Source organism: Sceloporus occidentalis, unplaced genomic scaffold (genome assembly GCF_023333645.1).
Source record: "Sceloporus occidentalis isolate IW3139 unplaced genomic scaffold, rSceOcc1.0.p SCAF_19, whole genome shotgun sequence".
Classification (NCBI taxonomy): domain Eukaryota; kingdom Metazoa; phylum Chordata; class Lepidosauria; order Squamata; family Phrynosomatidae; genus Sceloporus; species Sceloporus occidentalis.
In genome coordinates, this window is record NW_028316999.1 from 11,145,385 (window position 1) to 11,163,767 (window position 18,383).

Consider the following 18,383-nt stretch of genomic DNA (forward strand, 5'->3'; position numbering starts at 1 on the left):
TGTCTCTCAGATATACACAGCTTCAATGCAACATTTCCTGTGCACAGTGTAATCCATTGTGCATATGCAGTATTTTGATGCCAGGACAGATCCGAATTTGACTGGACAGGACCCACAAAATGGGACTGTCTCTGCAAATCTGGGTCTGTTGTCAGTTTCATCACACAACACGCAGGCCACCCTTCGAAAAGTTTCTCCTGCAGTAAAAGATACACTTGTTCTCATAATTGAGGTTGAGGGTTTAGTGAAACAGTAGGAGAAAACTATTTGGATTGGGGTGAGTTGATCGAGTCAGGATGGTCTGGAGAGGTTGTTGGTCATTCAGATGGCTTGATTAAGATGTGTTAGGGAGAAAGGTTGGCCCTTTATTGTGCATGGTTAAAATGTTTAATCTGACCAAACCTCACCTACAGCTAATGGTTTAGCAAAATAATCTGTTATGAAGATATATATCCACTAAAAATATAGTCTGCTAATACTAAATAAGTTTAAATATTTAATGAGGCATAGGACATAGCTCTCAGATCTCTTGTTGCCATATTTTATTCCAAGCCATATTCTATAAGAAGAAAAAATCTTAGACATTTAGACATGTACTACCTGCAAACTGCTCCCATTCCAGGGACAACTTCACACTTTTCTCCATCGAGGCAATGATTGGGTTCCAGTTCACAAATACTTTGGCATGGTAATCCATCGATACTTTTATAACCAGGTTTACAAATGCAATCTGCTTCTTTTGTCCAGGTGTTTACCGAACATTCTGAAAATTCATCACACGCCATGAATTTGCATGGGTCTGCTTGATCAGCTGTTAAAGATAAACATATTTTAGTTCATTCAATGGCACACAAGTCTGTCAGAAGAACAAAGTTTGCCCTGAATCAAGTACCAATAGCTATTATTGCTAGAACACCAGATTTGTGTTAAAAATTAGATGTATTTATTGTTGGTGGTTAGTAAAATCAGTAAACAAATACAACTGATCTGCATACAACTGATCTGCAATTTTTTTTTATTGCCATGTTTTGAGTAATCAGGGTTCTGTATAATTATAAAATAAAAAAACACGCAAAATAAAGACTGAGATCACTGAAATTTCGCTACACAATATATTACTAGAAATTTTGGAATGATCTTATGGTTCGCTGTTCAGCTGGCCATGAGCATATCTTTGCTACACCTGTTTATTTCATGACACTACTCTATTTTGGCACACACCACAAGGCAAAAGAAAATGTATTCTGCTCTACTGTGATGATGAATAGCTCAACTATAATTACTGCCCAGTTAACCAGTTAAGGAATTCAAGTCTAGTAATGCTAGTTTTATTTATGTGTGTATATATATATATATATATATATATATATATATATTTATATGCATTGTTAACTTATATGACAATATATGGCCAGCACATTTATTCTTGTTTTGAGCTAGAGCTAGAAACAGAAATTGGCTGAGAAAGACAAGTCACAGACAGCCACCGCTAATGGCATCCAATAAAGCCAAGTTGACTCTAGTCCTGCTCTTTCCCATGATGAGACAATATACGATGATTACAGTTTTGTGCTTCCACTACTTATTTAGCATAAATAGATGGAAATCAACATTTTATTGTTAGAAAAAAACATAGAACTTCTCGCCAAAATAAAAGTTTGGTAATTATGCAAAAATACATTTTTCAATATTACAGTAATATACATTGTGTTTTTACAATATATATATGAATAAGACAAAATTTTATATCATGATTTTATTAAGTGAGCAGCGTTACTGCTGTTAAAGGCAATTTCAGATAGCCTGGAGTACATATGAAAACACAAAAATTACCCAGATGGAGAATTCTGCGTAGAAAGAGATTTTAAAGTATCCGAACCTAAACACTACTCTCAGAAGGACCCTAAATTGGAATGGAAGAGTATTGGATATTAGATATAGAAGCAACTGCTGGTCCAAATAGTGTATTTACTCAGTTGGCATAGTTGATAACTTATCACATGCATTCGGTTAGAGTCAAACCCAAGCATTAACCCCTCAAAGACAAAGGCACTTACACTTGAGGATGACAGTGTTTTCTACACTTCTGCGATGTGTTTGTTGAACTGTAATGTACTCCTTTCTCATTTAATGTACCCACACAAATTCTATGTCTTCATATATATATATATATATATATATATATATATATATATCTTCATATACCTGTCCTGTGTTTGGATACAGCTCATATGCATAGGATATTAATTTTGTTTGGCACTTACTGTGCATATATTAAAAGGTATTGATATTTGTTTTCCATTTGTAATTTGTATTAAAAACACCCCTGCCGTCTGCGAGACTGCCTACCAACGTCAGTGGTAGTGCCCACTGATGTCAGATCAGTGGGTAGTCTTGGGCACATCCTGCCCACAAGTTCCTAGCTATGGGAATAGGCTGCCAACAGAGGTAGCGAGAAATTATATAGCAGGGTAATTCTAGAATACCTGTAATTCCTAAACTGTTTTGATTATAACACTATACAAAGAATTAATGCTGGATGAAGAAATGGGCTAGCTGTAGCTTATGTGCCATTACACATTTGTTTTTTTATGCTTGTTGCAGTGGCTAGGCAAAATGTCATCATTCATCAGCAGCTAATATGTGATATTTATTTTGAAGTATGGGTTAAATGTGCAATTGTTGTACTTTAAAGTGTTTTCTTGACTTATTATTCTATTCATTTACAGAAACATTAACTCTAAGTGTATAGTCAGGAACCAAAAATTTATGTATGATTATTTAATATGCTTTTAAATGAATATTTAGAATTATGGGGTTGTTATGAGTAAGCACAACAAAGGAATGCTATTAAGAACACAATTTGCCTGGAGAAGCAAGGTACACCGACAGGGGCCATTATAATGATGAATTTTGTTATGATATCCAACCTTGTTTCCAAAAAAACAGATTAGCTCACAAACATCATATAAATATTGAGCAACCCAGTTTTAGTTTTTGTTATTGTTAAGCTTTAAAGGTCACAGAACAGAAATGTTCACGTCTATTTGCACCTTTTGTTTTCAACATCTGTTTGTAAGCCTGTCAGACAAAGCATCTATTTAACAGTCTTGTAACAAATGATAAGTGAGATTGACCATATGTGATTTGGCTTTTCTTTTCAGCAAGAGATCGAATTATATATTTGTCCAACCATATTCACTAAACGTTATTTTATCTTTTAGAATTAAACTGTGACAGCCCACCTTGATTCATGTGTTATTTTGAACACTGTGTTAGCACTGATGGCACCCAAGTCACTGCATTATTATATTTACTACATTAGTAAATATATATATATATGTCACCAGATTCAATTGTACTATTTTTTTTAGCCCATGTGTTTTCGGGTCAACAAATTGGGTTTCCTGCCCATTCAGTTTGGATGAAAATCGTGAAGCATTTTTATGTCAGGAACAAAATTTGTTGCCGTGTGCCCACATTCACTCTCTTCCACTCTCATTCACTCTCCCTCACGCTCTCTTCCGTCAATTTTCGCCAACCACTTTGGCTTCCGCATCTTCATGTTCTTCATCTTTTATATTCTCTCTTTTATTTTCTATCTCCGTCTGCATCTCCATGTACATAACCTGGTTATGAAGTTCCACCAAAATGGCAGCGCTTACAGTGATGTCCTCTTGCTCGATCCTCCAATAGGGGTCATCACCTCTGAAGCACGGCCATTTTTGTGGAAGTTCAAGCCAGAAGACTAGAAGATAGAAGATACAAGAAGATGAAGAACAAGAAGGTGCAGAAAGGAAAGCAGAACTGGTCTGCAGAGAAGGTATGGAAACATTTAGAGGGCATTAAAGAAGAGAGAGAGAACGAGAATAAGAGAGACAGTGTGAATGAAAGGGCCCACAAATTTCAAATGAAAATTCTGAGCTTTTTTGCTTTGTCTTCATCCTCTTTGTGGGATGTCTGGCCTCATTTTCATGGCTTTGTACGAATTCGTCAAAATTTGGTAAATTTGCAATTTGTACGAATCCGAATGCATAATGCTAAGCAACATATGGCCATATAGTGTGACGGAATCCCCAATAGCAGTGCTTTAGATTTTTTAATAATATTTGTGGGGTATGCACTGAATTCTTCTTTATTGTATTCATCAATCATTATTATTCTAGCAGCAACCTGTGAATCTCAATGTATAAGCTTTTATGCTTTTTTAGGACACGGGCTCCCCTATTTTGTATATTTTTTGTACTATGCATAGGCACACAGGTGCCTCATTAATGGTGTCCAGAGAAGGCTTTTATTAGCTTGAGAATCTCATTTGGGTTAAAATGCAGTGCAATCAGCTTCTTGGTAAGCAATATTGCAATGAAAAATTAGATAGGACTCACCAAACATAAGAAACAAACTAACTATAACGTTTAAATTGACAATATACACTGTTATGGGAATAAGTAGTATTGTTTTAAATGATATGTCTGTATGTTCTATAATATTTGGGAAACTAGTATAGTGTTTTGTTAAAAAAATTGTTTGGCGTAGTGTTTTGTTTGGCAATACATGCAACTACTTTTGTCACTACAGCATAGCCAGCATCTTATTGATATCCCTAGATTGTAAGCTTGCGAGCAGGGCTCTCTCCACCGAATGTATCGGTTTGTCTTAGTCTGTCAATTCTCGTCTTGTAATATCCCTTGAATTTATGTATTGTATTAACCCCTTCAATCCCCTATAGACGTACCGGGACGTCCAAAAAACGCCCACAAAGAAACCCCTATGGACGTCCCGGTACGTCCAGGCCTTCGTGCAGCGTCAGGGACACATCCCTGCCGCTGCACGGGAGACCAGGCTGTCAAACGACCCCCTGGCAGCAGAAGCCGGCATCGCCGGCTTTCTGCTGCCCGATCTCCCGTAACAGCTTCCGGCATGAAAGCCGGTAAGCTGTTACGGTTGAAAGTGCCCGATCGCGCAATCGCGCAGTTGCAAACGCGCGATCGGGCATTCCCTTCCGGGTTACGTCACTGCTGACATAACCCGGAAGGTCATCGGAGGACAGAATATCCCCTGCGGGGATATCCTGCCCTCTGATGAGGCACAGAGACGCTGCGATCTCTATGCAGGACTGTGAGGACCTGCATAGAGATCACAGTGTGATCGGTGCAGGGGGATCGCGGGGAGGGGAGTGAGAAACCATGTCTCTCACTCCCCCTCCCGTCCTGAAAGAGAAAAGCAGAAAAAAAAAAAGTTAATTCATTTAAAAAATAATATTAAATAAATCATTAAAATAATAATATATATATAATACAAAAAAAATTATAATGTGAGCTGTGATGTCATTGTGACATCACTGGCATGTTCAGGAGGTCCCTAGGAGGACCTCTTACCATTTCTGTGTAAAAATAATATATAAAAAAAAAAAAAATTTAAATTAAAAAAAAATATATAAAAAAAGATAATAAAAAAAAATATTAAAAAATCTTACTTCCCATTGCCCTAGCATAACATCTAGCCAGTATAACACTTCTGCCCCCGTTCACAACCCCCAAACCAGTTAAGCCATAGGCATAAAAAATATACAAAATTGTACACCTTATAGTATGCTCCCTGGTGCTGGGAAAGTCTGGAAAATCTATATAAATTAGGTATTTCTGAAATCAGGACACCTGAATTGATAAACTTGGAGGGGATTTTCCATCACTTTACCTAATTTTGTGAGGATTCAGAGGGAAAATGTAAAAAAAAATTAGTTTTATTTTCTAAAATTCGCTAGTTTTTACTAAATTTCTCATTCTAAATTTTCAGCTAATCATCCAACTATGGTATCAAACGAAAGCTCTATCTCTCCTTGAAAAAACAATATATAGTTTATATGGGTACAGTATTCACAGGAAAAGAGAATCATCGCTAAACCGACATACCCCAAAAATGGCAAAATTGCTCTGGGCTTTGAGGTACCAAAAATCCCTGGGATTGAAGGGGTTAAGTGCTGCGTAAACTGTTGGCGATATATAAATAAAAGATAATAATAATAATGGCAGCCTTATGAGAGTAACAGTGGTCAACATGTTGACAAGCCTGATACATAAGAAAATATCAAAGTGCTAAAGAAAGTGAAATATGCAAGCAGTAAAACAGTGAGTAAGTAAAGAAAAAGTACTGAGTTCTTGGAAACAATCTTTTAATGTTATCTAAAACTAAAAACAAAAAGCTGTGAGTTGACCCATGTTGTGGGTCCTCTGTCTCCCAAAATACATGGAATATGTTGATAGCTCACTTCTTCCTGTATGTTAAACAGGAACTTGACACTGTGATTTTGATCTGGATATCTATAATGGTATATTGTGAAATGATCAAGGCGGTGCAGTAGACATTGTGTATATAGATATCAGTAAGGTGTTTGCACAGCCCTTTCTTATAGTGGAATCATGAATAATGACCTTAACCAATGTAAGTGATGCTGGCAGTTCTTTACATGTTAATGAGTCATCTATGTACTCTTGGAGGAATTTTGGTAGGCCAGACACTCCTGTGAAGGTTCACCACTGCTTCAAATTCCCTCCATTTGTAGATAAAACCACTCATGATTGTTCACTGGATTACGAAAATCTTAAATACTAAAAAAAATTTTTTGTAGCTCTTTCCAGACTGATAGATGTCAATGGCTTTGTTTATCCTATGTTCTTGAACTTTAGATTGCAGGGTCGTGGGCTGATTTTTGAGACCTTTTGGCCTACTTTACAAGAACGTTTCTGTTTAATTGATATTTAGATCCAACAGGGTTGGTAGTAATCATGCCTGGGTGTGTCTAGTGAAATTGAACCCAATTATCAATTAAATATGGTTAATTAGTTGATTTAGTAACTAGGGGGGAGGATTACTTTTTCACATAGGGCCAAATAGAGCTGGTTAGCTTCTTTCTTTCTATACACGAAATTACCAAAAATTACATTTTTTGTTTACTTGGGTTACCTTTGTCGTATATTACAATTAGTTTGATGACCTGAAACATTTAAGTGTGACAAATATGCAAAAAAACAATTGGGCAAATACTTTTTCACAATATGTCTTTTTGCTGATGATGCAAAGATTTGCAACAGGGTTGATGTTTCTGGAAGGGTAAGTTGAGTGGCAATTGATTTAGATAAACTGGAAAAATGGTCAAAGCTGTGGATAAGTCCAACATTGTCCTTACCTGGTTCAATGTCTAGTGAGTAGCTATCAATTTGTAGGTTGAGACGTTCAGCTATAGTGTGGCAGAAGTCTTCTAAGATGCAGTGTACAGCTTCTGTGACGTTATACGGCACCGGTTTCACAAACCTCAGCTTGCTGTTGATGATCACGCTCCCCTTCCTAAAGTTTAAGATTTCAAGTTGCTTAAAGCCTGTAAGGTTGGACTGGAGGTATGGAAGAAGCTGCAAGGACAATGCATGCATTATTTAAATACATAGTTTACCCACAATGTTTCTATGCATAATTGGTGTTAATGTGCTGATATACCGATATAGTCCCTAGATGTGTTACGATTCCTTTGGAATTAAATTTTATCCGTGCTAAAGGTTCAGTGCAGTGTGAATCATTTATTTATATAGCGGGTTAGAACAAATTTGTTTAACAAAAATGTTACGAAAAACTTTGTTTTCTAGATAGTGCTGAACTTTGACCATCTTATCTAAAGTTGATGGAAGTTGCATTTCAACCACATTTGGAAGACATGAAAACAAGGGACCATTTAAAGCTACTTTTCAATAGATAAAAATCTAAAAATGAGTAAATAGACCAAGACCTCAAAGGACACTTTTCATCTGTTAACCAAACGCACAAGGCATTCAGTTCTCTATTGACATTTATATATAAGGACGGTCTCATTGTCCTTATAACTCTTTACAAGGCATTTGAAAGTACAGCACACATTTTAGTACAAAGAGGTATTACATATTTGAATTTGGTATTTGATCTTAATACTCTAATCTTGTATGCACGTCATATAAATCTTAGCATAGTGATAAGACCTAAATTACCTTTTAAACATAGAAACATGCATGCTTCTATGTTTCTATAACATCATATATACCTTTATATACACACAATATAGAAAAACAGTATTCTGTTTACAATGTGTACAGGTTTAAATTTATAGAGATTTTATATAGTTTGTATTTTAACAAAGTTAGAGTAAGTAATCCAATAGAATATATTAAAACAAATTGCAGCAAATATAAGTCGTTGAATGCCGTGTATTAAAAACACAAGAACATAAATAGCATTATAGCCGCTCGCTTCTCATTCCAGCAAATTTTGTATCTGGGTATTATTAGTAAAATATGATTGTAATTTTTTTTCTAGGAACCAATGAACTATATTTTAATTATATGAGATGAATACCAATTGCAGATTTCTTCAGAAAGAAATATCACCCCAGTATAATAATCCCACTTTAAAAAGATATTGAGCTTGCGTGGATGCCTTTGGGCCATAAGTCACAGCTCAGAGTAGATCTACGGAGGATGATGAGAGGAAAATATTTAAGTGTGTGTGTGTAATGTTGTTCCAAACCCTTGGAAAAATCATTAAAAGTGGTGTTATCCTGCAAAGTAATTTCTGGCTTATATCAATGACTGTAGTTACTGATGGTCAAATGTCTTCTCTGATCACTGTAAAGATCTATAGAGCCCTGATCTCATTTAAAAGTTTAATCTCTTTCATTTAAGAGTTTCAGTTTTAAAAGTGTGTAGTCTCATTATTTTCCAATGAGAGCTTGAATTAAATACTGCATATTATAGAAGAAAAAGCATCTTAAGCTTAAAAGTCAGGGAGTTCCAGGAACCCAGTCTCTCTTGAAGGATATGCTTCAAATAGAAATAAATAATAGGGTTTGCTTTAATAAAAAATAGGAAGTAGGAAATTAGGAAACTTCTTACTAATATGCAAACTGCTGGTTTTTTTTATTTACAGATGACTTTTTACCAGACAATAACATTTTAGCAAAATTTTTTTTCTTTTGCCATACTGGGATGCCAGTAATGTTATAATTAAAAAAGTGCATGTTTGATAGATATGATACATTAGATTCAAACTATTGTCATTACAGAAATGATTAAAAACCAAAGGTGTCAGTGTCTTCTTCAATAAAGAGGAAAAAAGAAAAATGTGTTTTCTGGAAAGCCAGAAAAAAACAGAACAAAGGGATTTTTCTTTCAATGCGATTCATCTTCTCTGATAAATATGTCAGGTGGCAGGAGAAAATAAACTATATCAAATTGTTATTCAGATGAGCATGTTCTGAGTTGACACTTTTGGATCAGATTTAAATCACTTTGCTTATATTACTACATAAATTTTACTGATATATTACAGCTGCACCTCTGCATACTGGCATTATCATGGCATCTTCCCAAGCTTCCACCTGTCCTTTCCTTTTTATTAATGCGACATTTCCAGGAAAGCCCTAAATCAGTAAAAACCGGATTTTGAAATATAAATTCTTATAGCTCTAAGTGTATAATACCATCATGAAATCCATGATGAGCATTCAATTAAAATCGAAATGTTTAATGGAAAAACTAAAAGGCTCACTTTTAATGTATTTAAAGAGGAAATGATGCCAAAACCAAAAAGTTTCAGTAGTTTTTTTTTTAACGTATGTGTGACTTTTCTAGTTTCTGTAAAAATATTACATTTTCCAGTAACTGGCCTTTCTTCCTAACAGCTACTAATTCTTCTTTGTAGATGTTTATAACATGATTTCAAAAAGTAAAAAAAAAAATAAAAAATTGGGGGAGCATTGACATATAAGGTGTAAAAAACACAGAATCAAAGGATAGGTCCATCCATTTCTATACCGTCTCTCCCCTTTTACCTATTAATCAATGAATTTTTTTACCTTTTTACTGCTTTCTCCGTTCTCTTTTCATTTATTAATCTCTTAATTTCATTAAGACTTTCATTAAGCCTCATTTAAGATTCATTCATTAAAACCCTCCAACTTCTTTGATTACATCAAAATTGACTAACTGCTCGGGGGGTTCAAGCCATGGCCTGCAGACACCAAGGATAAGGATGGTTTCTTGTGTGCCCAACATGCTGGTAGTCAATGAGTTTCAATACACATTTATTCAATTTAATTTATTAAACTAGAAACAGGATGAAAGCTTCCGAAGCCTTAAAAAAAATTTGAGCTTTGTAGCTCTATTCATTAATACTTTTTGTTTCTTCAGGCAAGAGTTGTTGGCAGCTCCAACACAATTAGTTAATTAGTTAATATGTGGTATATGTGTATATTTTTTTATACGGCACCAGCAGATTACATAGTACTATTACAATGGGGAGGGTGTACATTGAAAAGCAATTTAACGACAGAGAGGGTCTCTGGGAGTATTTCTTCAAAGCAAAAAAAAATTGGCTTTCCCCAATTCCCTAAACTGTAAAGCATATATTAATTTAAAAGAATTAAGTATAATTACAAAACAAATGATGTGATTACCTATGTAGAACCAAACTGTTTTAATGGAATTCCAGAATTAAAATAAGCTTTGGAGCCATTTCTGGGTACGTTTAATTGTAGAATATATGAAATTACTATTGGATTTAGAAAGAAAAGATTACCCCACTTACCATAAGACTAAGTAAAACCAAACCAAGTCAGTTAAAGTTAAGTTAATTCTGAACTGGCTATTCATTTTGAACTTTAACTAGAAATCCATACGATGAATCTGAGTGTTTCCTAACTAGAAATCAACATTTCACTATTTGTTGTTGTCCCACCAAGGTGTATTTGTCAAAATGCTACGGTCTGGTAAAATACATTTCTTTGGAAAAACAAATGTACCGTTTGATCTTTTTTTTGTTATAGGAAGGTCACTTGCATACTGCACATTTGCCATGTCCCCAATGTAACTATAAATTAGGCTACTCAAGTGTTTCTTACAAGAGAAATTGACCAAAAGCAATGCTTCATAATTAATGTTGAAGATAGTGCCACCTCAAATCACCTTCAACTCACTGTTTCATTAATGAATCACCTATATTAAATGTCCCAGCAAACTTGTTTTTTCTGTTAAATATACTGAATTTTAAAAAAATTGTCCAAATCTTCTATGCTTATTTTACTATCTCATGCACACATGCTTAATACTTTATCACTTGAATTTTGTTGTATTTGGAATATATTTTTTTTTAGAATTGCTGGGATTTGGGGGAATTGGGATTGGCCATCTAGCATTTTGGGAAAATGTACAAATGAGGGCAGACAGTGCTACATACTTACCTGATCACCTGCTCCAGGGGGTGCTGCAGCGGCAAACAGCTGGATATGCCAGACCACATGGTGTGTGAGCATCTCCAGCTGTTGGCCGCACTTATGTCATCAGCATACTCGGGAACATGGGCAGTCCTGCAGAAGTCAATGGGTGGTCCGTCAACTTGTGATGTTGTGTGCAGAACTAACCATGAACGTGGTTGGAGGGGTAGTGGGGTGTGACGCAATGCCACTCCAGCGACCCGTAGTTTCTCTGTGGGGTATCTAGTTTTCAAAAAAATATGGTTTGCTGGGGTAAATTGAATTGGCTGGTTTCAAAGATATCCCAAATTGGACATGGGCAGGGAATGACCAGATGTGCTTTTAAGTTTTACGTGCATGTGAGTTAATGTGTCTGGTTGTGTAATTGTATGAGTGTGTCAGTGTGTGTTAGCTTCTGATTTTGCTAGGGTGTGTTAGTGGGAGTTCCCTTCCTGAAATTAAACTCTGAGTCTGCCCCTGTATCTTTGTTGACCATTAACATATTTTGACTTTTAGATCTCCTTTTACTTGTCTTTTGCACTTAAATAAATGCTTCGGCATTATAATTTTGATTGCAGTTCACACCATGAAGGTGTATACATTTCGGACATCATCTTTTAAGATATGGCCTAATATTGTGTTAAATTGGAGACATTAACAACTGGATTCTCTATAAATATTTACTGGAATCATGATGCCAACAGGGAAAAAAAGTTCAACCGGTAAATTCAAATTGACAAAAGATTTGTTTGTTGTTATACATCTGAGCACAAATATTGGGGCAATGTGTTAATTCCTCCTATACGGCTACCATTAAATAAAATAGAAAAAAATAGAAATGATCTAATGATCCTGTCTACTCATTGTCTACAAAAAGCACTACTGAGTTATTCTAGGTAATTCCCTTGCCTCTGTATGATAGATCAGTAATCCTTTTATCGGTTCAGAGAAGAGCCAAGTCTGACAAAGTATCAACACTTTGATTATAAAATGACAACAGGGGATTCTAGACTTTTTTGTTATAGTTCACAAAGGTTGCAATTATTCTTCAGTCTGCCTTCATAGATGACATTTGAGATGTTATTTAATTATTCATCCCTTTGCCTTACTAAACCTTTTGTACAATACTCTTGTTTTATTATTTTCCCACGCTTTTACCAACATTTCTAAACCAATGAAAGGTGTTAAAGTAAACTTTACTTTCTTTTGTTACGTTTACACAACTAACGATAAAAGTATAACGTTTTTTTAAAAAGAAATAAACGTTTACTTACAAGGTGGAGGAATTGTTGTTCAAGTGCCTTGTACTCTGGAGAACTTCTATTGAACAGATCATCAGAAAATGGCATATTAGTCACCCTCAGGCTGAAGAACACAACAAGATCTTTTCCTTTATCAGCCAATATTTCAGAGGTCGAAGACAGAGGCTTTAAATCAGAGAAAGGTGTTGTGTCATTGGAAAGTATTTCTTGAGCTGAAGAGTAGCCACTGGCCTGTATTACTGCAGTGTTATACATTTCAGTTTCAGCTTCAATGGAAGAATCACTAACAGCAACATTTGCAGTGGTGACGGTGGTTTCCATGAACGTAGAACTCTCTATCACAAAATCTCCTTCCACAGTTGTTACTGTATCACCTAGGGCAACATGGGTCTTTTCTATTATTTCTGGTAGCCAAGTCTCCTTTGTTACAACTTTTTTGTCACCTGTTATTGACATTTGAGGTTCAGTGGCAATGGGGATTACAGTAATCAGTCCTGTTGTTTCTGGAATAGTTTGTGTAGTAGGTTCCTGGTAGCCCATAGGTAACCCTGAAGGTTCCACATATGATATATTAAAGGCAGGTTCAATTATGGTACTTTCAGATCCTGGTGTGGTAGCTAATAAATAACTTGTGTCTACATAAGCAGGCAATGTTTCAATAGTACTAATTAAATCCAGTCCTTCTGAAGGTATTTCATCTTCTGCAAAAGTGTTATTGAGGTTTTCCGATGTTTGTAAATATGGGGAATGGGATGGAAGAAAATTGTTATCTGTCGGTTTATTATATTGATAATCCCCAGATGATTCAGCTTGGTCAACCTGATGGTCATCTGCTGCAGAAAAAAAGAAAACAATTTTGATAGTCATCAACCTCTTGAATGGTGTTTTAAACTTTGATTGAATTGAATGACTCCAGTAGTCATTAAGTATGAATGACACAACATTTCACATTATATAGTGTAACAACATCAACATTGGCTTTAGGAAATATACAAGTAATTATTGAAAAATATAAATATGATATTCCTATGTAATGAATATTCACAGCTGTGTTTTGACACATTACGTTTTGGTAATATCACACTAAAAGCAATATATAGTAAAATTAAAAAGACAATTTTAGTAACCAGGCTCAAAGAAGCACTTTTCCCCTTTAAGTTGCAGTTGGTATTCCATGACTGAAAATGTTATGACTATAATGAACAATTATGTCACAGATAATATAAGCTTCGAAACAGAATACAATTTTTATAAAGGATTTCTGTGATTGGTTTGTCTAAAAACATAAAACATACAACTTCATGTAACTAGCAGGAGTAGAATTACTCTCAGGTTTCAGCTTGACTTTACTTAATGATAAAAATCGTGAGGTCGAAACGTTGTTGTCTTTCTCCTTCAATAAATCTGCCTGATGGAACCCTTGAGTGCCTGGAGCCTTCTTCTATTTTGATTTACTGGGGAGCTGGCCCTTCCTGGCACAGCTAAGCACCTGAGTTCCTGTGGGGAGTGTGTGCAGATTTCTGATTTTGGTGATTTACTTAATGATAAGGCATTTAAGTGTGTGTGCTTGATTAAGTCATTTAGTATGCTAAAGGTAGCTTCTTTTACATATTGGAAAAAGGTGATCTGATAGGGTGACCAGGTAGATCCTTTTACCTGTAACATTGATGTTGCATGTATTTTATAGGGCTGCAGTCCAATTATTGCACTTCTGTATAATGAATTTTAAATATGGACCCCCAGTAAAAAGAACCAATCTTTTTATATTATTCGATCAAGACTGAAAATTTTAAATGAAAAGTGCCTTTTTTCCCTCAAGATTTGATATTTCAACGCCTAGTCTTAATTTATCAGGTCTTAGTTTTTTCACTATGATCTTTTAAAAGTCAATTTATTTCGCCATTTTTAATCACACTTGTAGGATATAGTAAATGAAATAACAATATCATAATGACACATGATAATAAAAAGGGTTTCAAGGTTGCGTATAATGCTTAAAAGCTCTGTCATTTCATTCTTTCCTCTGAAGGTTTAATCACATAAAACAATTTGGAAACTTTTAAGAGGTCTTTTTTTGTTTCTCATGAAACGTTTGGGCAGTAACCAGTATGAAGAATTATGCAGAATGACAATGCATTTAGTTATATATATATATTTTTTTAATTCAGCAGAGTAAGCTAAACTGCACACTTAAAGGAAAATAGTCAAATCCATGCAAACACTGAACTACTTTTAAAGGAAATAAGTGATAAGTCAGAATAATCCTATACATCCCTGTGTTGTTCTTCACCATACAGTATGTATGACAGGCACCCTGCTTTATGGTGTTGGTTGGCTGCAAGGCCCAGTGCATACATCGTTTGCAGGACCCTAGGCAGTATAGTAAGCTTGTCTGCCAACAGAGAAATGGTCCATGCTTGGTCTTTCTTGAGAGAAACAATTCTCTTCATAATGCATGTTTGCATTTGTGTCCTAATATCTTATTATACCCTCCAAGAGCTACTTGCCAGATAAAGGCGTCCAGGGCCCCCGTGTCCAGCAGAATTGTGTTTTTTTAAGTATTTTTAATTTTGACCGCCAAGTGAATTATGGAGAATTTAGCTTAAACCAAGTGCTCAAAAATTAGTTGAAGGAATGGGCTCTGGCATCCTCAAGCTGGACTTTGTGTACCTAACTATATGTAAAGGAACACAAGTGTCAACAGTAAACTTTCATACGTGCAGGACATTTGAAGGACAAACACATTTTCCAGAAAAAATTGGAGTTCTTCATTGTAACAAAAACAAAAAAACCCAAAAAAACCATTACACAAATGTTTTCAAATCTGTATGGGTTTTATCATGTCATTTTCTCCTAATGACAAAACGACTAAAGTCTTAAGATGTGACGTGAGGTTCTACAAGTGAAATGTGCTATGCTTTCACACCCAATTAGACATCTGTTACAATGCAAGTTATTGTTGTTCAGTGTCATTACTGTGATTTTCCACTGAGACTATCAACATGACAAGAGATGTCCGTGATATAATGTCCTTGAAACTGCAGTCCTGATTAAAAACTTTATGTTTATGAGAATCTCATAAACATTTGGCATTCTGTTTATAAATTAGTTCATCTATGAAACCACTCAATATTTATTTAATCAAGAATACTGCATATTTGTTTTAAACAATGTTTGTTCAAACGTCCATGCTATTACCATTGAACTACTGCATGGGGTCTAAATGTAGCTGCTCTTTTGCTATTACTGTCTGGACACATTTATGTCATTACAACAATTTTTTTAAGTATTATTGCTTGGGAATCGCCAGAAACATAAAATGTAATGGCTGACAGAATACAAATCAAGTAAAAAATATAAATACATTTGATTTTCACTTTTTACAAGCTCATAACAGCCAAAAGCATGGTTTTAAATTGAATGGAAATGAATATGTTTTCTTTTGTTTAATCTGAGAAGCTCTAAATGTTCTGTATATCAGAATAAATGGATGTTGCACACTTGTTTACACAGAAAAGTTAGTTGATCAGACACCAGCCTATGCACCGATGGTTGAAGGTTACATAGATCTAGAATTCATAATGATAGTTTGAACCATGTTGCATCCTCACAAATTTCACTATGTATTATCCAAGGTACAGTTCTGTAAGAACCCATTCTATTCGCACCCCCACCCAGCAGATGCCACCCTCCTTGTATACAGTTGTCTCATCCAAAATGGCTGCTTAAAAATAAATTTTTGCGCGCATCATGGAACCCAAGCAGGAAGTCCATTCATTACCAGTATTACACAATTTTCCATTGAAAATAGTGTTTTTAATGACATCAACTGTTGAAAGTTGTTTTAATCCCTTTTGCTGGCCACGTGCAGGCTTAATTGCAAAACACACAAGGCCTCTACCTTGACCCACAGATAAAACACCACAATGTGGCTTGCAACATCTAGGAAATGAAATATTGGTAAATATCTTACAATATATAATGTTTTAGGTCCATGTATATCTTAGCCCAATTTACTGGACAAACACCATGAATCCTCATTACACTACCTATAGTAGACAATATACTGGTTCAGTCTTAATAACCTACCCAGATACTCAGACTTATTAAAGTCTATAAAGGAAGAATCAGCTAAGCGTGGTGTTTGACCAGGGAAAGTCACCCAAAATATCACATGGCCAGAGGAGGGCTGGTACCTTCTGGCCCGTGGTGCAGGTATGCTAGCACACACACATACACACTTACTCCATCATATCCTTATCCCTAGCCCATCAAAGTTAAAATACTTTAATATTCCCTCTCTGCAAGCTTAAAAATTACATGTACATTTTAGGTATTAAAATGTATTACGTGTATATATCCTCTACTGATTTAAAAGTGCGGATATAAAAAAATAGAATAAGGCATTTAATTTTGTAATCGTAAATGACTTTTTTCTGGTGTCTCAACTACTTATAACCCTATTTGTGGGTAAATCACTTTACTTGTCAGACACAGATTTTTATTATTCTCTATAAATGAATACAAATTGTATATTCTATGTGATGTATTTTTAAACCTAGAGAACCAAATTGTTTTGTAGCTGTTAATACATTCAGTGGGGCCAGCACAATGAGTATTATTATATGCAGAATTCTCCATATTTCCACTTTAGTGTTCATATTGAATCAAAAGGCAACTGTGGTTATAATACAAATGCACTAGGAGAAATGTGAATGACTTATTTATGTAATAAATTCTGTATGCATCGTATGGGTAGGGTTGTTTGGGGATTTTAGTTACTGGTGGTTTAGTGCAGTGCAGATAAGTCTGTTCTCTGTATACTCTGGAAACATTATCTCATCATAAGATTGTGCCTCCGGTGTTTATGTGAAGGGAAAAGGACAAGAGATGTCCGCACCACTAGCAGCGATAAAGGTCACAGGAGTCCATTCATAGCAACAACCCCTGCAACACCTTTTGTTATGCCACTGAGGATTTTATATATATATATATATATATATATATATATATATAATTTGTATTGTTTGTGTGTATTGGATCCCATACAACTCCTTAAGAACACCTATAGTCTCTACACACATCCCTATTAGAATAATATAATAATGAACAGTAAATACTGTTTAATGACTTAAATAGAACACAGATACAGTCACAAAGAAACAAATAGTAGTAGATAGGACAAAAATAGTGTGTCTGCAAAATAATTTTCAAATAAAAGATGTCTGTAGGATAGCACAAAGGATTAAAAAAATAGATTAAACAAAAATAGGACAAGTGTCATTGATTACTTACTAGCTTAAAATGATTGTATCTATCAGCAGAAACCTATATATATTATATATATATATATATATATATATATATATATATATATATGTATGAATAAATACAAAATCATTACAAAAAACAGGGATCTCTGAGACTCCCTATTAACGAAAAGAGACAGACAATTTCAACTGTGTGAGGGAGTAATTAGAGAACTTGCCTTATAGCACCTGCTATCGGGGATGAAGGTTAAAAAACATAAAAAATATGTATGGGAGGCATAACCATACAGTATCATACATAACCATACAGTAAATGACCCTACCTTCCCCCACTATGTTTAAGTCCCCTGGTTGGGGGACTGAGGTCCAACCAACCAGCCTTTGGGTGTCATGAGACTGGGAAAAAAAGAACGCTGACCTTTGGTGCTTAATATTTTTCACAAGGTGAAAAAAAAACAAATAATGCTGAAAAAAAATGCTGCTACAAAAAAATGACTAAAAGTATTACCAGATGGCACTGCATTGAAAAAAGGACTGTTATAAAGTGCAGTCAAAATTTCAGCTCCAGGACCACAAATCCTT

General features: G+C 35.1%; 1 protein-coding gene across 1 annotated transcript in view; it reads right to left on the reverse strand.

The window, feature by feature from the left end:
* Positions 1-596: 596 nt before the first annotated feature.
* LOC149302397 (interphotoreceptor matrix proteoglycan 1-like) overlaps positions 597-18,383 on the reverse strand; it is a 72,274-nt gene continuing 54,487 nt past the window's right edge. Inside the window, exons 12-14 of the mRNA XM_089482459.1 lie at positions 12,544-13,364; positions 7,187-7,406; positions 597-811 (exon numbers count right to left, since the gene is read on the reverse strand). Coding sequence (XP_089338585.1) covers positions 597-811; positions 7,187-7,406; positions 12,544-13,364 — 1,256 coding nt within the window. The remainder of the gene's footprint in view (positions 812-7,186; positions 7,407-12,543; positions 13,365-18,383) is intronic.